The 20369-nt window shown below is 41.8% G+C and overlaps 1 protein-coding gene across 7 annotated transcripts in view; it reads right to left on the bottom strand.

Annotated features, from left to right (window-relative positions):
- Exoc1 (exocyst complex component 1) overlaps positions 1-20369 on the bottom strand; it is a 41052-nt gene that overhangs the window by 16637 nt on the left and 4046 nt on the right. For 2 of the 7 annotated variants that reach the window (XM_029477458.1, XM_029477460.1), the window contains exons 3-11: positions 17794-17924; positions 15669-15828; positions 12667-12687; positions 10988-11175; positions 9745-9972; positions 9416-9548; positions 8109-8218; positions 7331-7384; positions 3878-4027 (exon numbers count right to left, since the gene is read on the bottom strand). In XM_029477458.1, the coding sequence (XP_029333318.1) occupies positions 3878-4027; positions 7331-7384; positions 8109-8218; positions 9416-9548; positions 9745-9972; positions 10988-11175; positions 12667-12687; positions 15669-15828; positions 17794-17924 (1175 nt within the window). The remainder of the gene's footprint in view (positions 1-3877; positions 4028-7330; positions 7385-8108; positions 8219-9415; positions 9549-9744; positions 9973-10987; positions 11176-12666; positions 12688-15668; positions 15829-17793; positions 17925-20369) is intronic. The other 5 variants (XM_029477463.1, XM_029477461.1, XM_021162615.2 and 2 more) reach the window with 3 other exon arrangements.

The raw sequence follows: 20369 nt of genomic DNA, 5'->3' as shown, positions 1-20369 counted from the left end.
GTAAAGAACATCCCTCCATGGCCTCTGCATCAGCTCCTGCTCCCTGACCTGCTTGAGTTCCAGTCCTGACTTCCTTTGGTGATGAACAGCTGTGTGGAAGTGTAAGCCGAATAAACCCTTTCCTCCCCAACTTGCTTCTTGGTCATGATGTTTGTGCAGGAATAGAAACCCTGACTAAGACACCAGGCTTGTGTGTAATACCAAAGGTCAGAATTTTCAAAATAATTTTTCTTAAAACAGATTTCATTTATTAACCCTTTAATGCAAACATCTATTATTTAGCATACAGACTTTTAAAATCACACCTGTCTATCCTTCATGAAGTACTCTGCCCCAGTAAGAACTCTTCAGCCGTAGGGATCATGTGTCTTTCCAGGGCCTAGCTTACACAGTTCATTGTCTTTTTTAGACTTAGGGCAGAATCTTAGTTTCAGATTCTTTATCTCAGGTTAATTACCATTTTATAGAGCAGGCTCTAGTAACAATAACTGGTTCAAACATACAATGGGTAGAGCATGGCTATGAGAAGTGTTACTCAACTGAGCAGTTATTTCCTATGGCTCTAGTATAAATTCAAGAGCACATAAAATTAAAATATACCACGAAACTAATTCCTTTTAACATCTGACTTGGAATCTGTCTTGTGTTTAAATATTGCTGACCCAGGCAGCCTTTTCAGGTTTGCTTCATGCTGGCTGTTAGATATCTTCCAGAGATCTCTTATGCTTTCTATTTTTATACAGCCAGGCACATTTCTCACTGTGGAGCAAAGACTGGTAATACAGCTACTTTCACAGTGTTAACTCTGCCTATCTATGAGTATGGGGGCATTTTCCATCATCAAAATATGGAACCTTATGCATGCATGGGGTTCTTCCTAGTCTGTGCTGTCCCAATTTTGTGTATGTGCTGCTGAACTGGGCACTGGAACAAAGATGGAGACATGCTTGAGAAATCTCCAAGACTGTCGGACTGAGACTGCTACTGCAGGGGGAAGCTCGGACTTTTCTAACCATGAGTGAAGTCCCTCCCACTATAGTCACACCCCAGAAACACAGACAGATGCAGAGTCCTGGAAGACATGGGCTGAGCAGATGGAGGACAGAACCAAACCCCTGTCTTCTGAGGGCTCAGATTATGTACACAAAATAAGGAATCTGTCGAGATTCTGCCTTAGTGCGAATAGATTCTCATCCCTCAAGACCCTGGAATACCCTATTCATTCCAATGAGTGTGAGCTGTGCACACCCAGCCAAGTGCTTAGAGAAACATGGCTTTGCTTGTGCTTATCAGGGTTCTTTTTGTTGTTGTTTAGTCATTTTACTGCTTCCTTTTAAAACAAAATTCCTGACTTTTACAATTATTTAGCAACTAAATTGGCCATATAAGGAGTGTGTGTGTGTGTGTGTGTGTGTGTGAGAGAGAGAGAGAGAGAGAGAGAGAGAGAGAGAGGAGAGAGAGAGAGAAGAGAGAGAAGAGAGAGAACATAAGTAGAGAGAGAGGAGAGAGAGGAGAGAGAAGAGAGAGAAGAGAGAGAAGAGAGAAGAGAGAGAACATAAGTACACCAAAGCTCAAAACAAAGGATTACGTAACATCCCTGGGAAATATGTCAATTCCATTTAAAAGTTCATTAGTAGTGTCATTCAAAATTACCCTCTTGTATCCAAAACAAACAACAATCAAGAAAACAGCAAAACAAAACAAGAAACTCTTGGAGCAGAGAGTACGTCAGCGCGAGGCTGGTGCTCATCTTACGCCTTCACTTTGGATCACACTCAGGATACCGCAGAGTATATAAAGGCAAGATGGCAGTGCGCCGAGAACACGATTAGGCAAAAGGCTTACTGGTTACTTATTTGACTTGTCGCTAGGGGACAAAGCACTTGTTGGCATGAAACTCTTGCGAAGACATATTTATTTAAAATATTAATGTCCTAAAACTTCAAAAAGGACAGAATTTGAGTACTAGAAATACTTTTACGTAACGTACCTCCACATCAGAATTCTGCTGACTGAAATCGCACAGAATAGCACAGCAGAACTGCACTCACACTCAGTCGTCTCCCTCTGAGGAGCGAAGCAATCTTACCTACCTGCCAGGCCGCATCAGACGCACACAGACAATTCTGGGCATACAATTTTGATTTGAAGAATATTTTAATTTTGTGTGAGCACTCACACTGTGTGGGGTAGAGAAGAGGTTGAGAGTGTGAGAGTGGGAAGAAGTCAGCAGACAACTTGTCAGCGTTGGTTTTCTCCTACCCTATTGGTGCTAGGGGCTCAACTCAAGCTGCTGGGCCTCGAAGCAGTTGCCTTGCCTACACGACCCGTCTCACCAGCTCTTGAAAGGCATTTTAAATTACGGGTTGAAAATACATTTTCCCAGATTTATCTTCCCTTTCTGAAAATCTCAGTGTATGATGGTAAGATACACCTGTTGATGAAGACACTTACACACCTCACTGAACGTGGCTAAGTCAAGCCAATACCTAACTAGAACCTTCACCAACTGACTAGGATTCACGGTACCAGAAGACACTCTGCACACTACAGGGGACAAAGGTAAACCCCAACCCAGCTACAGTCCCTGCAATCTACAACACTGACTTGCCTGCATGATATGCCAGTTTATAGTGCCACAAATGTTGTGAGAGTAAACAACAATTTTCTCCTTGGACTCCAGGCCCACTCATGAGAAGGAACCCATGCTTGGCACTGCTCAGGTAGCCAAGAAGCTGAGACTACACACCATGGGCTTAGGGGAAAGCAAAGCACCACTGTCCTGCCAGGGGAGCAGAGCGATGACTCCTGACTCATCCCACCTCGCTCAGCCCTTATCAGGAAAGCTTCCTCTTACAGCAGCGCAGAGCCAACACAGAGACCTACAACTGAACAACGTACATAGACTGTGGTCACGAGTTCATTACCATCCTAGTTCTTCTGACTTCAGAGCCACTCTTCCACTTTATATTCCCACCACCACCTGTTCTTTAGACCAGACAAACAAAAAACCAAACAGGTTATACATTCTGAGGAGGTTAAAAATTCTCGCATGCATGTTTATACATCCAAGTGTCTATACTGCACATAAAGAGTCACCCAGAAGAGGCTAAGGAGATGGGTCAGTGGGTAAAAGTGCTTTGCTACATAAGCATAATGACCTGGGTCAGATGCAAAAAACTGGGTGTGGGGTTGGAGAGATGGCTCAACAGCTCAGAGCACGTTCTGCTCTTCCAGAAAAGCTGGGGTTGCTTCCCAGCACACATTTCAGGAGGCTCACAATCACTTGCAACTACAACTCCATGAGGATCCAACATTTCTGACCTCTGTGGACACTGGCACTCACATACACTTATTCAGACATATACACGGAACTAAAAAGAAATCTTTAAAAAAATAATAAAAAAGCTGGTTGTGACCATGTAACCCAGAGGTAGGGGCAAGCAGAGACAGGAAGATCCTTGGGATCTGCTGACCAGCCAGCCTAGTTGAAAATGAGTTCCAAGTTCAGTGAGAGACTCCATCTAAATAGAATGAGACAGACTACAACAGAGGAAAATACCCAATGTCCTCCTCTGATGCCTGCACAAGTGAACACACAGATGCATACACAGACCCACACAAAAGAAAACAGAAAAAAGCATTGCTCATGACAACTGGACTAAATAGACAAATATTTCAAGTTACAATATGGCTTAATCCTATTTTACAGTGAAGTTCAAAATTTGGCTCTTTTTATTCAAGTAAATATATGAGCATTCAGAAATTCAGTCTTTTGCTTTGTCAAAACCATTCTTTAGTATTCGAAACTTAATAAACTAAACATATAACTTAGGCTCTATGTAGAACCGGTGAGTAACCAGCATCAGGTCCATACCTTTGTTAGTCCCTCGTATTTTCCATAGTCTGTACTCTTTAGCCACTCCATCAGCTTGGCATAGCGGAGCAAGTCTCTATGAAATGGATGATGATTGGGTAGAGTCAGTTCAACAGAGTGCTGAGCAAGAGTTGAGCTCTGATCATGACCCTAGGGTAAACAAGTAAACGAGTATGACAGGACGTTCAGGGACCACTGTTATGACAGAGAAGGCTAGACAGTGACCAGATACACTTCGTAATACCAAGTGAATACGGAAAAATCAAAACTGAGCCCTTACTTGTTCATCCTGGGTACCCAAGGGATGCTAGCGCCATTAACATTCTCAGGCATGCATGGTGGCGCTGTGATAAAGCCTACTTCATCTCTCAGGAGAATTGAGAAAGTTGTATAAATCTTATCTCTCTATGTCACTTTACAACTTACTAAGCAAATAAACATCTTCATACAGACTGTGTTAGGAAACACACCAAAGGGGGATCTTTCCAAAATAAACTGTCTAGTGAGAGTCCCATTAGAAACTAGACTTTTCAACTGATAAAAAATATGCAAGATGTGAAATTTAAAGTTTGTAAGGACTACAGATGGCTATATCTTGGACTTTCTATGATAATCCCTAATAACAAGTAATACTGTTTTTTCCATTATAGTGATATGCTAGTCAAACTACTACATATGACTATTTCAAGCCTTGACAATTTTATGTAAATAAATAATAAATAATATTAGATCATATATCTTGAATTTTGCTTTAGAAAAACAGACTGCTAGATTATTGCCTATTAACCCTATTTTCTAGAAGAATCCATGACTTGGTCAGGTCATATAGAAGGAAAGCCATAACTGAAATCTTGTTCAACCAAGTCTAACTTCTGACTTTCTTTAAAATCCTTCAAACAAAAGCACCGAGCCAGAATCAAACACTGCAACTGTCAACCAGCCCTCAAGTCGATGTGCGTACAGCCATGCGTGTGTGCACCCCTCTCTATAATGTAACACCTCAGGCTCTGTTCAACTCCCCAGCTCTTCGCCCTCTTTCGTCAGCATGTGCCGTGGAGCTTCACGGCAGTGAGGGCCCCAGAGATGAGAGGCTGCAGGAGCAGATTCTACTTGAAACTACTCGAGCAAGCAAGCAAAGGCCAACACAAGCCCCATTTACATCCATTCCTTCATGTCAGTTGCCTAGTTAGAGGCTGTTTCTGTGTTTTATGGAAACTATTAAATTTGCAAAGGCCACTGAATCAGAAAGAGGAGCTGGCTAATTAATTTCTTGGTAAAGTCACCTAAATGTATATAATTCTAGTTGAAATACAATAGTTTGATAAGCATCCTGCGTTTAAGGAATTAAAATTATTTTAATTTCAGAGATTTAGCACTTGTAATTTTCATGCTTTATTATGTATCACTGTTCTGTCTTCACCTCTACACTTGTCATGGCTGGTGTAACATCACATTACAGAAGGGTTCTAAGAATTGCACATTAAGACGCAGGTGTTCATAAATTCTACACTTGCAGGTCCGGGAAGGAGCCTGGTGTCTCTTACGTAGTGGTGCTGACAGAGAGAAGAGAGTCTCCTGCTTTACAAATGTTCTAAACACTGTGCTAATAAGCAATGTCACAAACGCTCCCATCACCTAAAATATTCCTCTCCATAACTTTTCTCAGTGACTCAAGACACAACGTCACATTTTGTATAACTACTTACTCGGTCTACTGTATGTTAAGTTACATTAGTTCAAGTTGAGAAAGCTTTTAAATCATTAAAAACCAAATCTCTCCAGGGACGTGGAAGAATTATTAGCAATTGTGTGGAGAACCTTTCCATTTACAAAGCTCTTTGCATATGTTACTGTGCTAAATTTTCTCAGCATTTCCATGTCAAACACCTGAGAAACTGGTGTTTCAAATATTATCATTACCTTTAAATATTACTGTCAAGATAGACTGAATGTTATTAAAAATATAATCTTAGATAAATTTCCCAGAAAAGGATAGGAAATTGTAAAATTGTTTAAGGTGCTTAATTCAATCAATATTACAAAAATAATCACATGCTAGCCACTAAGTATGAAGAAATTTGTTCTTCATATGCTTACATTGAACGTTTTAAAGGTTTCTATTATATATAATAATAGATCACCAACAACAATTACAGAATTACTGAGTGCCCATGGCCTAGGTACCTTTTATACAAAGTCGAATCCATACAATACCCTTGTAATGTACTTCTCATCTAAAATAACCAATATAATTCACAGGTTATTCAAATTAAAATACATAAAAACGTGGTTAGCTCTAAGATTTTACCAGTGTGTGTGTATGTGTGTGATTTTTGCTTGTTTTCAATCCAGGGTCTCACTATTTAGCCTTGGCTAGCCTGATCTGCCTGCCTCGGCTTCCCTAGTACTGAGACTGAAGGCAAGTGCCACTACATCCAGTCAGGCACTAGAACTTTTAATAAAAGTTACCATGGGGCAACCGACTATAGGCAAATATTAGTCCAAGTGGAACAGGTACTTTGATTCTCTGTTATGAAATGAGGCAACTAAGGTTGAGAGAGGGGCACCACCATGTGCTGGTCAGATCCTCCCAGCTATCTCCCCTCGTCTGGAATGGAAATCGCCATGCTCTTTAGCCCTTTTGCTAGGGTCTTGGTGACTAAGTTCAACAGAGACCATTGATCTCGTTCTTGCACTTGAGACATCGTTTTCCATCTTGACAACACATCACAGGCTGATGCAACACTCTCATTCTTAACATGCATCACGTCCATGTTAACAGTACATATTAGAGTTTCAGAAACGAGAAGCATTCATTTTAAACAAAGCCATTAGTTTAAAAGGCAAAGAAGCAAACAGAATGAATAACCGCACGTTATAACCAATAGTTAAGGATGCAAAAAGACCACTGTCGACTGACATTTTTGATGTCATTACACATGTGGACAGCATCACAGCCAATAGCATTAAAAATAATAAGCTAAGAAGAATGGGAGTTTCCTATGTGACTTTTCAGTTGACTTCTTGCCACTTTTCAAGTCCAGTGAACTGTTGAGGCGTCTGCCTTGATCTTCCCGTCCCATGCTTTTATGAAACCAGTGAGAGCTGTACTCCCAAGGATGTCTGTCTCCCTGCCCTAGCTTTTGGGCTTCTCACAGACAGGATCAGTAGCATTTATCCCAAAGCAGTGTCCACAATGCACCTCAACCACTGACAAGTAATTACTAAAAAATCAAGGAGGTGAGAAACAGGGAGATGGACAAGCAGAATGAGGTTAAATGCCTTTTGGGACAAATGGGATATTTAAAAACTATTACAAATATAGTTAATGGGTAGCTTAAATCAGTAAGTTAAGCTGTAAGCATAAATGCTCTGCTGCTAACTTTAGCAAACTTTAGAGACAGATTAAAAAAAAAAAAGTCACAGAGGCTTGAGCCAATTTGATGTACTCACAGGAACCGAAAGAAAGTAGGACCTGTTATAGAGCTGTAGGAGGGCCTGAGTAAACTAGTGGGAAATAAAATATAAGAAAGACAACTGTTTCAGAATACTTCAAAGAAAATCCAATGTTTTCAGAGAGAATTTATCAATTATTAAGATTTTTCCTGATTTTTTTCTGTTCAATATGTGTAATAAAATAAAATGCAAAAAACCCCACAAGAATCTAATTATATTAACTATTAAAATATCTGTTGTTCAAATTGTAAGGTCCCTTGCAATTACTAAAATATTCTTACCTTATCATTAATTATAACATCTCTTTCCAAAGAAAGAGAGGCAAGTTTATAACATGGAGAGCCAATCAACTAAAAGTCACAGCAGGACTAGCGGTTTCTTTGTATGACCACACTGTATTTAACTATACAGAGCCTATGAAACATTGAAGATAACGAGTCAGGTCTGATTCTCACCTTGGAACACTGAGAAACACAAAGGCTCAAAAGTTAACACACGCCTGCCAATTGCTTATGTAACTAATGAATCTAGCTGTGATTCCTAGCATCCGTTTCAGCTAGAAGGAACTTGACGTCTGTGTAAAGGTTACCTGCAGTCCAAGGTACATCTGTGAGGAACTATGCACAGATTTCAAAATCTTCAAACCATAGAAACATGGGAAGGAATACACTATAGCCCCAAATGAACACAGTAAATATTTGGGGGAATTTAAGTTTAGGGCAACATATTAATGACCTGCGGAAACATGTCAGTTTTAATAGCAGATTAAAATTACCTGTTGAACAAAAACATTGTTGAGATGGCTGGCCAGTCTCCGGGCGAAATGTTCCCTCAGGTCACTGAAGCGCTGCTGCTGCTGCTTGACGGCCAGGAGCATGTCATGGCCTACGGCACAACCACAGTCCCTCACTCACTTGGCCTACGGCACAACCACAGTCCCTCACTCACTTGCTCGATCGCTTGCTTGGGAAGGGCAAAGAGGAACAAGAAACGCCTCTCCACAACATGTGTGTGGCGGTCAGAGGACAAGTCTGTGGAGGCCTTCCTCAGCCTTCACCTTTGCGTTGGTCCCAGAACTCCAGCTCAGGTGGCCAAGCTGTCCAGCAAGCCCCTCTTCTTGAGGACCACCTTGCTGGCCTCCCCTCCACGATTACTAAGCTCGCCAACCCCAGGTCCCGGTGCACCCAGAGCCTTGTGCATGGTGGACAGACAGTCTCCCACTGAGCTGTAGCTCAAATCTGTACTGTGCTAATGATACCGAGACTTAACTTTTGAAGAATCCAAAGCTGTAATGGCTTATTCACATGCTTTGTAAAACTTTAAAAGGAGAAAAAGTAATACAACACCCTGGTTCGTCTTCAGTATCACCTGGCAACCACTAGAAATAGGACCTCAGCCCAGACCTACCGAGTGTGAGGATTTCCTGGTATTCTCTAGGTTCCGCTGCCTAGAAACCCCTATCTTCCCTGGCCTGTCCTAACGTCTACCTGTGCTTGTCTGCTACATCTAAAGCAGCATCGAGCGATTGTGGCAGGGCAGCGAGATGGATCCGGAGGTGAAGGTGCTTGCACACACACCTGGAAATCTGAGCTCAACCCCAAGAACCCTAAAGTTGTAGAAGAACTGAATCTACAAACATGCCCTCTGACCTCAGCACGGACACTGTTATACACATGCACACATGCACACATATGTGCACACACACACAATAAGAAAGCTATATGTTTAAACAAGATCATGGTGAGAGTGCTGCATGGTGGTGCGTGCCTGTATACTTGGCACTAGAGAAGCAGGGGGACTGTATGTGTAATGCCAGCCTAGGCTATGCAGTGAGAAGCTAACCCCCAACTAAACAAATAAAAACTAGATAGAGCATAAAAATACATTTGTGAAGGTAAAGATGGCCCATTAGAAGGGACTGAAATGAAAACGTTTAGTGTTAATAGGAATTTGTAGGGGAATCTGTGAAACTCATTTGTATAGCTAATAGTCACTTAGCCCAAGTTACTTCTTGTCAAAATATTTCTACCAAGTCCCAGTGTTAGTCTCGGTTCTTGGTCAGATTGTATCACGGCTACACACCTGGGCGAAGAGCAACGTTCATGCACTGTAGCAGGGCGTCAGCAGCGTTGGTGCAGGCCTCAATGCCTCGGGAAGAAACAAGATCTCCTTCCTGAAGGGCCTTTATGTGACCTTTGGCCAAGTCCATGTGGTTCTGGAACACATTCAAACACACCACTTGCACGTGCCAATTGTGGGGAAAACACAGGCAGGGCACTACTCACCCATCACTCAGTCTCTGTATCACTTTACATCCTGATCTCACAAGGAAGCTGGATTATAAGTGAGTTTTACCTAACATCACTAGGCTTCCTGCTTCTGCCCTGCTGGTAGCCTATGGAAATGCTCACCACGAGGAACTCTATCTCGGACAGGAGCTTCACATTATTCGTGTTGCTGAGATGGATCAGGTGGTTGCTCTCAGAGATCTGATCCATCTGCTCTTTCACACTCTGGAGCATTTCCTCGTAACTGCTCAGTTTCAGTTCTATCTGGTCCACCTCCGTTAGCGCCTCATCCAGCAACTGCATCAGGGTGTTCACTTGTTTCTCAGAGGCCATGATTGACTGGATGTTGGCCTACAAAGTGAAGGAAATGTAAAGGTTCCTGATGTTTAAATGTGCACAGCAAGTACAGAGGTGAGATGCTGCCAGAGCTCTCTGCGTCAAGTCAGCCAGTTTCTGGTTCACTTTCTCCATAGTGTTCTGAAAGGCTTGCTTGCCTCTATACTGATGCTTGAGACCACACTTCAGAAACTGTGCAGAGACATCACAGGCTCTGTTCTAACACCTCTGAAAGCTCTAGCTCCTTCCCCCTCCCACCCCACACTTGTCCTGCTCCCCTTTGGTAACTGACTCTAGCTCCTTCCCTGTCCCCACACTACTTTACTTCAGCTACCTTTCTCTTATGTTAGTTTGTCCTAAAAACAATAACAAAAATGCTTACTCGTTGGTAATGACCTATTCAGAGCCTAGGGAATTAACCCCTAAGGTGGGGTCTGGCCATCTACTTTTTTCTTCCACCACTGCATAATAAGAACACTCCAATATCTAAAGCCTTAGCCTTAGCCAAATGTCTTCACTGGAAACGGTTTTTAGTGAGTGTGTGTGTGTGTGTGTGTGTGTGTGTGTGCGCGCACGCGTGTGTAGGTGTGAATATTCACTGACATCTGTGTGAGTAAGCGTGGACAGCAAATGTAGGGTGTCTTCCTTAATTGCTCTGTTCCTTATTATTGAGATAGGCTCTCTCACCTGAACCCAGAGCTCCCTGATCTGTCTGGTCGAGTCAGAGGACCCACTGTCTGTGAGTTACAAGCACTGGGACTACAGAAGAGCTGCTATGCCCCAAGTATTTACTTAGGGCCTGGGGGTCTGAACCTTGGTCCTCAACTTGCATGGCAAGTGCTTTAGCCACTGAGCCATCTCCTCAGCGCCGGGTTCATCTTTTAAACAGCTACTAACAAGTTGACAAAGACGCAGTAATCCCACTTCCAAAAGCTCAGGTGCTGAGGCAGAAAGCCTGAGCGTCACCAGCATCACCAGCCTCTGTGCTCGATCCACTGCAGCACTCACTGACAGCACGAGCAGCTCTTACCCCATCGAGCACCTGCAGCTCTCGGGACAACTTCTCTGCAAAGGCTTCAGCATTAGAGATGGCGCACTCGCAGCCTTCCATCATTATCTCGATGTCCTGCTCTTCTCTTGCATTTAGCTCTTGGTACTCATCTACCGCTTCTTCATCCCCTCCCGCTACACTCTGATTCTCTCCGCTTGGAACAGATTCTTAAGATAAAAAGGTAAGGAAAGAAAGTCGTCAAAAATGTGAAGAACTCTGGCATGGATGTTAAAATGATAGCTAGTTAGGGCTGATTACAAGCACAGGGCACACTTAGTAGATGAAGGATAGAAAAAAATGATTCAGAATGTATGAAAACAAGTCTCAAACCTCATTTTTACACACAACCACAATGATGCTGAAGTTAGGTCCTAAGAGCAACAGAAAGCATGCAGTCTAGTATGCTTGCTGACTTACAAGTGTTAAAATGGGCTTTAGTCACAATCTCTCAAAACATAATTCTACTAAAATAGAAAACATGAAGAAATGAACCTAATTTCTCCCTGGTGGCTGTTGCTCTAACAAAACACTGATGAATTGTGAACATGGGAAACAATTCTCTCCTAGTAGCATTTCCCCTTGTTATTTTTGCTATTTTCATTTTTTTTTTAAACAAATCTGTCTGTCTTACACACGATGCTCACGTGTGCACACACACACACACGCCCCTTTCAAATAACTTTGAAGTGAGAAGTGTATTATCAACAAGAAAGTATAAATACTGAAAATATTAAGTGCATTTTCTATACTTTGTTGTTTTCACATGCATAGATAAAATAGTTAAAGATAAACTACAGGAACTTCCTTAGTAATTTGAGAACAACATGGTGATGTGAAATTATAAAGTCGCAGTTTCCAGCTTCCTAACATATAAGGGGTCAGTCTGACAGGCTTCATCTTGATCCACTTTGGGGAAAGGACCGCACAGTATTTGAGCATTTTATACAAACTCTGAGCTGAGTGTGGTGGACGTGAAATGGAAATCACTGTGAGCGCTAATTACAGATCTAAACAAGCTACTACTGACTCTAGACTGACCGTGGCAGGGATTAAGTCACAGTCTGGATACTCTTAGTATTTGGTATTTTACTTGAAAATGAATATTTTCATTTAGCAGGACTTAAAATACGTTTGTTTGTCTCAGAACAAAAACCTGATAATTCTAAGTGAGACAATGTTTACTCTGAAGAAGATATTAGGCAGATTTTGCTAGTTCTCAAGGGGGGTAAGGAGATTAAAATTTCTGACATAAGCAAATTACAGATTATGCTCTAGAAATATTTCTAGAGAAGCATTGCTCTATCTTCTTTGTCTTTTCAATGAGACCATTTTGTTGCTTGTGGAGATGCTCAACTATCAGATGTGACTCCATATTAACCACTAGAGGGCAGGTACTGCCTAAATAACCCACCACAGTGTTACACTAAACACTGGAAAGAAACAAGTGTTTTGTCATCAAAAAACTATGTTAGTAGTATTTTCTTTTCCTGAAATAGTCTTTTGGAAGCTAATAATGAATATTATTATTGGTTTTGTTTCTATATGGATTTTGAATACATTTATCCTTGTACACAACTCCATGAAATACACAGCCCATGGATAACAGAGCAAGTGATACATACACGTGGACTAGAATAGGAAGAAAAGGTGTTACGCACCTTCGGTAACTTTAGGCAGTTCTGGAGGAAAAGGTATGAAGAAGGCAGAGGAAAGGAAGCAAAGAATATTAGCTGGGTAGGAAAGTACACAGATTTCAAACTTTTAACTACTACCCATATCTCGTTTTGAACTTCATGCTAAACTTGGAGTCTCAAGGCAACATCCAGACACAGTGGGACGATCCCTAAGAAACTAAACTTGCAGGCTTGTTTTCTTATTGTCTCGAAGTGCACGTCCCTATTTTCTTTTCTCTTTCAGAAGCAATGCCGATGATGAGACCTTGAGGAAGGACGCTGGGAAGCGAGCCCTTTCCTGGGATTATTTTCAAGTCAGCTCTGACTCATGCGTTCAGTGTAGTTATTTTCACTCAAGGTCCAAAGCTTTGCCAGGACACTCCCTCACACAGGATTAGTCACAAAACACTGTTTCAAAGACTGAGACTGAGGCAAGAAACGAACACAGGAGACTGCGGTACAAGCAGGCATTCAAGGATTCAAGTGGAAGGTTGTTTAAAAATCTGGCTGCAAGTCAAAGGATAAAAAAGAAAAGGCTTAAACAAAAAGAACTTCCCTCTCCATCTCTAAAACTCCAGCATCCCATTGTCATTTATAAAAACTACTGACATTGCTGCTGCTACCGCACGAACAGTTACAACAGCATTGCTGACCTACTTGGCTGATTCTTAGCTCTTCAAAAGAGGCTGTAATGCGGGTTTTCCCTCAACATTACCCAAAGCCTAGAGACATTTACTTCTTAAAAACTGGCATTAGTGGCTGTGATTTAGAGCCCATTAGGACTAGTTTTAGACATTTATAAAGCTTTCCCAGAACACTAAGCCAAAACAACAGTTACTGGTCAACAGAAAATGCTTTCTGAAATGACATCCCGAAGGACTTTAGCACCCTTAAAACCAGTCTCAGCTGGAGCTCATCTTTACAAACATCAACATTTGGCTGTGTGTCCTGAAAAATTACGTACCTTTAAAAAAAAGTTCAATTTTATCCTTAAAAATCAGCAATAGTCTTTGTATTCTTTTGGTAATGTTTTTTAGTGATAGAGTATACATTTTTCAATATAGTTGTCCTAATGAAATACATCAGCTTAAAATATAACTATGTATACATAACATCTGGAAACATAATATTTGGAAACAGAATAGCAAGTTTTTCAATGAATGATTAGCTAATCAGAATATTCTTGCTTCAGTTGGTAAAACAAAACAAAAACCTTCAAAGTCATTCAAAGCAAATGAATCTGTAAATGACCACACACTTCTAAGGGGTCACGCCCTCAGCACACCCACAGTCTAGGCACTCGTGACAGGGCAGCCCCTTGATGCTCATAACTCAGGCCAGTGTCTGGGTGGGGCAGGGTCTGGGGGCTTCTCAGGCCTGACAGATGTATCTGCCAGCTTTCTGTCAGTTCTAAGCACCAAGGCTAGAGAGAGTAGAACTGCTGAGAAGAATAATCTATGAAAGGAGAAACGTCCACAGCCAAATAAAAAGAGGAACAATAAAGAGGCAAGTAGCTAGATAAATGGTTTGCTTCAAACTATATCTTACATTATTGAATACTGGGCCAGAGACTAACTCAATGGGTATAGGTGCTTGCCTGGTGACCTGAATTCAATCCCTGGAAGCCATATAAAGATGGAAGGAGAACCAACTTCACAGCATTTCCCTCTGACCTCCACACAAGGGCCATGGGATACACCCATCCTCCTTCCAGTGAACACATGGATAAAGTTTTAAGGCAGACGTGATGGCTCAATAGGAATGTTAGGTAGGAGGCCTGCCACGAATTCAAAGTCAGCCCAGGGTACACAGTGAATTTCAAGCTAGCCTGGGCTTCACAGGGGACCCTGTCTCAAAAGAACAGCCAAGCTGGTTTCTTCTGTGAGATAAAGCGTGATATGCACATGGCATCCCCAGGGCATTCAGAACCATTCCACGGGAAGCTTACACCCCGAGGAAAGAAACTGCAGAGAATGAGACCTCACTGAACATTTTCATACTTCAGAGTAGAGGTTGTCTTGCCAGTCAAATCTGCAAAGGCAGACAAATCACAGATGCCCTCATCAGCCTCCTGTCCAAGGATTCTGCTGCCCAGAAGAGATGAGATTTATTGAGCATTTACTATAAACCTGAGACCCTTCTTCTCAAGCAAAGAAATGCATTATAAATAATAACTGTGAGTTAGATACTATCATCATCTCAATTTTACAAATAAGGAAAACTGAGGCTTCCATTAACTACATAAAGCCAGGACATAGCCGGCAAAGGCAGAATTTAAACTCAGGTAGTGTAACATCAGAACTGGGTTAGTCTTCTGCAGGACATAAAAGTACTGCTGTACGGTCATTTACCCCACAGCTGTTTAAAATAAATTTTAGAGTAAGTATTTAGTAACATTAAAAACAAGTTTGTGCTGAATTCATTCTATGAAAAAGAATGTTAAGAAACAGAAGTGTAAACTTCTCTATTTAGGTATTCATAGAAAAAAGCCTTAAAGAATATATATGTCGAAGGGTTAGAGCAGTATTTTTTAGATACTGAGACTGAACCGTGTCCTTGCACATCAGGCAAGGGCTCTACCAATGAGCTGTCTCCAGCCGACCACTTCTGGTTTTTAGACAGGGTCTCACTAAGTTACCCAAAAGACTCACTCTTTTAGGTGACTCTGACTTTGAATGGCTTTGCACTCACTCTGGAACTGAGGCAGGTCTTGAACTGGTGATCCTTCTGCCTTAGCCTCCCAAGCAGGGAGGGACTGCTGCTGCCTGTGCCACCAAGCCCGGGATAAGAGATTCTACTTTTAAATTTTATTATAACAATATCCTACAATGTACGCATATAATGTTTTCAGTAAGGAAAATGATCTTGACATGTTTTATGACATACTGAGAGGCAAACTCAGTATCCTAGTTACTTTGAATAGTGCCAAATGACATAGTCATTTAAGGATACATGTGACCATGCTTATACATTCTCCTTCACTTTACCTTCCAAAAGCTGTGAGCTAACATTAACAAAGTCGATTTTCTTGCGGAGATAGCGCTGGTTCAGCTTCCAAATGCAGGAGATGAAGGCGTTCTTCTCAGCCGTGCTGCTGGCCACCCACTTATAGACTTTCTCAAAATGTAAATCAAATTCCGGGTTTTCCTAGAATAAAGAGTGTAGAAATAGGTTTTGATCCTTTCATTTTTTTCACTGTTACTGTAAAATCTACTTAAAAATTAAGAATGGAAGCTGTCCTTGGAAGGCAAAAAAAGACCACTAGATATCATGTAAGTGGCTAGGGATATACTTGCCTCATAGGGTCAAGGGCCAAGCTCAGTTACTACATACACACATCAAACAAAGACGTAAAGTCCTCGGAGAATATAATTTATAGCAAAGACTGGACAAGCAACACCATCCTACGGTGGTCACTTTCCCTCTGTGCCCTTAAAGTCTAGGAGTGAGAAAAGGCCAGGTTACACACACTTCGTGGCTTAGTGTTCCGGCTCCCTGTAGTAACATGGTAATGCTATCTAGCTTTAATGTGGGTATCTTCTTTAGGTAGACATTTTTGTTACATAATTTCTTTGACAATGTGTGCTTGGATACTAACTCCCAATTAAAGAATATACCTGGTTAAAACATAAGGAAAAAATGTAATCTAAACCCTTGTGTATTTTCTAAGACTGAGGTGAGAAACAAGAGCTGCACTCAGGTTACTGTTTTGCAAATGTAGAATAATTACAGGCATCTCAAGAGGCAACGGTGTCGTGCACCTTAAAGTCATTTAGGGAACTGAGACAATCTGAGTCACATTACACCTTCTCCAAGTCTGCGAGTCAGTGTCCAGTCAGCTTCTCTGTTGCTGAAACCCTGAGCAAACCAACCCAGGGAAGGAAGACTTACCTCATCTTATACTTGCAGGTAACTGTCCATCACAGAGGGAAGTCAGGGCAGGGACTCAAGCAAGAGCAGAGGCAGGAAGCAGGAAGGGAAGCTGCTGACCGGTGGGCTCGCATGCTCTCACTTAGCTACCTTTAGTATACCTCCAAGGACCACCTGCCCAGGGATGGCACCACCCACAGAGGCTGGGCCCTCCCACCTCAGTCAACAATAGAGAAACTGCCCCACAGATATGCCTGGACGCCAGTCTGATGGAGACACTTCCTCAGGTGAAGTTCCTTCCTTCCCGGTGACAAGTTTGTGTGAGGCTGACAAACACTAAGCAGGACAGCCACTGTACAGCAATGTTTCTTCCTCAAACGCCTCTACCACTTTTCTCTGCTTTGTACCTCTGGCAAGCAGGCTTTAGGAGATCCAGCAGAGGCCTCAGAGTGACAGTGGTGTGAGCCTTGCTCTGTGCCCCACCAACACACAGTGGGTGTGCTGCAGTGCTCCACTGTGCAATGACTGGGTCAGAGCTAGCCAGGAGGGAAGGTAGAGGGGGGAGCTCTGGTGACATTCACAGGACCCTGCCTTGAGCCCTTTAATGTGATTACGGAGTCATGCCATGTCCTCGAAGTTTGAGCACACTCAAAGAAATAAAATTTATATCTTTAAATTTTTATTTAATCACCTCAAAATAAAGTGTGTAACCCCGTATCACTTCCTTTATTTGAACCACAAATGTCCAATGCCTAGATGGGCTCCACCAGCTGCGGAGTCCTCATTTCACTTGAGAGGATTAAAAAGGAAGGCCCCCCCCTCCCTTATGTACGACACAGCTTTTGAACCAAGTCTTACCAAAACAATGACTATTTTAGAGTTAACTCACACAACATATTACTTTGAAATCCATACTAATTTATAGAATTTTATATTAAGTATATTTAATTTAAATAAAGAAATATATAGTATTAAGGTTATTTTGCTCTAGTTTATGTAGTTTGAACACAAATTTAACTGTAGCTTTAACAAAGTAAAAAATTGAACCAAGCACATGTATGTAGTTTTATTATTATTAAGTGGTCTAATAGCAGGCCTGAAGAAGCAGAGATGAATGCATTTTACACTAGCAGGGGGCAGACCTACAGCCACGGAACAAGCTTAGATCATCTCAGGACACACACTGCTCTATGGAACAAGAAAGACTTCCTGAACACAAGTAAAGGACTATGGAAAGCTTACTTTGATGGCATCTTTGGCGTCGACCACAGCAAGGTCTCGCAGGGCCCAAGCAATCTGCCTTTTGTAGAAATCTCCCTTGTCGGATTTCTTCACTTTGACCACTTTCACCTGCACGGGGCGTTCAGTGGTCACTGTTGAACAAAGCACACAGACACGACTGTTGGCCTATCAGTCCCCGACTCATTCTTCCTGCACACACTGTAAATGTGGTTCTTGGGGACCTGGACAGCAACACTGAAGTAAGGCAATGCTTTGTGAAATGTCAGCCGAGGCGGTTACAGAGTCCTAAAGGAAGCATCTAAATCAGACTAGAGAGCTGGAGGCTGAGAGATGTCCGAGAGGTAAAGCTTCAGGCCTCTCTTACAGAGTGTAAGAACAGAGATCTAGTGATTGATATGCCTAAGTCCTGAGAGTCCTGAAAGAGCCTAATGCCTTCAAGAAGAGCAACAGGAAGTATTCAACACAGACAGCACGGTGTAATATGCGGTGGATAGGAATGAAGTTGCCACAAAAGGTGGGTGCTCAGCTCTTCAAGGGCTCCAGTGAGGCAGCAAGGGATGCTATTGGAGAAATTACAGGCGCTAGGTCCTAGTCCCAAAATACAACTCTGGCATAAGAATGGAGTTTGGATTTGAAATGAATGCTGATACATTTGAAAAGCAAATGGCTTTCCAAACAACAATGAACAAACAAACAACAACAAACCCCCAAACACTCTCTTAGAAATCTTAATATACCCAAATGGACTAAAGCAGAGGTCCACAATTGGGGGCTGGAAGGCCTTTGCACATGGGCCACCTGAGACCATCTGAAAACAGATATTACAGAAAACAAAATGACAGCTATGAAGCAGCAACAAAAATGTTATGGTTGGGGGTCACCACAACATGAGGAACTGTGTTAAGGGGTAGCAGCACTAGGAAGGTTGAGAACCACTGGACTAAAGAATATTTGGGGAAGATACGCACTAAACTGCACCTGCTGGGCAAAACTGTGCCGTCACCCCACCTCCCACACTAGTCCAGCACTGCTACCTGCTTCTCCTGCCAAGTTTGCAAGAAGAGAATAACTCCAAACACACAACTATTCTAGTGAGGACACCAGGGGCATGCACTGGCTTATTTAATAACTATGGCTAACCAGCCGAAGGTATCGAGAGGAAAACTACACGTAAGTGAGGAACATGGATGCAAAATTTTAAACCAGTATACTGGCAAACAGGGCATTTATAAAACATACCATTTTGTTTCATCAAGTTACATTATACCTGGTAACAACACACAGGCCAAAGGAAGAAAACCTCTTAACAAATATAACATGCAAAACTTTTAAAGAAAACAGCAAGGCTTATAAAAGCAGAAAATAAACATGTTTATGGGCATAAACATCATTAATAAAAATGCAAGTTCCCTACAACTTAAAAGATGGCTTAAAACCAATCCCAGTCAAACCGCAACAGAATCTGGGACTTACGAAGTTGGTTCTAAAATTAAGATGAAAGAGTAAAGAACAAAGTAAAACAAAATGAGACTCAAGAAAAAAATCCTGAAATACAAACATGTGCTCATTCACACAGACAGACAGACAGACAGACAGATACACCACACTCTCTAAGACACAAGTGAATCAAAACCTTTACAAAATAATGCAGTAAAAGCTATAAAGCATCAAAGTAATTTTATTTAATGATAATTAAATTTCACTAAGAGGAACCACAAAAAGTGTAAAGATAAGCCACAAAACAGAAAGTATACAACCACATAACAGAAATATCTACACAGCTAATAGATCTATCTTATAGTACCTACCCAGATAATCATAATTAAGAACAACTATACAAATCTGTGTAATGACCATCAATCCAATAGGAAACCATACATTACCCAAGTAACCGGCCAGTCACTTCACAGAGGACACTCAACCCCATCATTAATCAGGAAAGTGCTTTTCAAAACCACAGGCAGATACTATGTCACGCTGCAGTCCTGACAATTAGTCCGTCAGAAGCAACTGTTGACTAGGGTGTAGAGAACACAAGGTAACCAACCACACTGCTGTGGGAATGAAAAGGATCCCTTTTAAAAATAACTGCATATTACAGCAGAATCCACATCCAAGAATCTGCCTTAAAATAATTTTGGTGTGTAAGCACAAGACAAGCACAAACACATTCACAGACAAGTTGTTTAAACAGCAAAGCCCAGGCACAAACCTACTGTTCACCCTGGTGGGATGGGTATGGGGAGGGACACTCACAGCAGAGCTTGCCATAGCAGTGACTATGGTGGTGTTAGAGCCTTGTATAAGAACAGATTCTAACTCATGGCCAGCTGTGCTAGCAGACTGCGTAGGCGGGTGGAGCAATATAAGCTCCAGGCCAGCTGGAAATACAGAGTGAAATCATGTCTCAAAAACAAAACAATAAAGACTCCAGAATAAAACGAAATTCTCATGAATCTATTGCTGAATGGGAAGGGTCACAAGGAATTTTAATTCAATTTATTAAACGTTTAAAGACAAGTAAATGGAAATTACACATGGGGAATGTGGTGAGATGCAGGATCCCAGACACTGGC

This window comes from Mus caroli, chromosome 5, assembly GCF_900094665.2.
Source record: "Mus caroli chromosome 5, CAROLI_EIJ_v1.1, whole genome shotgun sequence".
Taxonomy (NCBI): Eukaryota; Metazoa; Chordata; class Mammalia; order Rodentia; family Muridae; genus Mus; species Mus caroli.
This window is presented reverse-complemented; position numbering and strand designations above follow the sequence as displayed.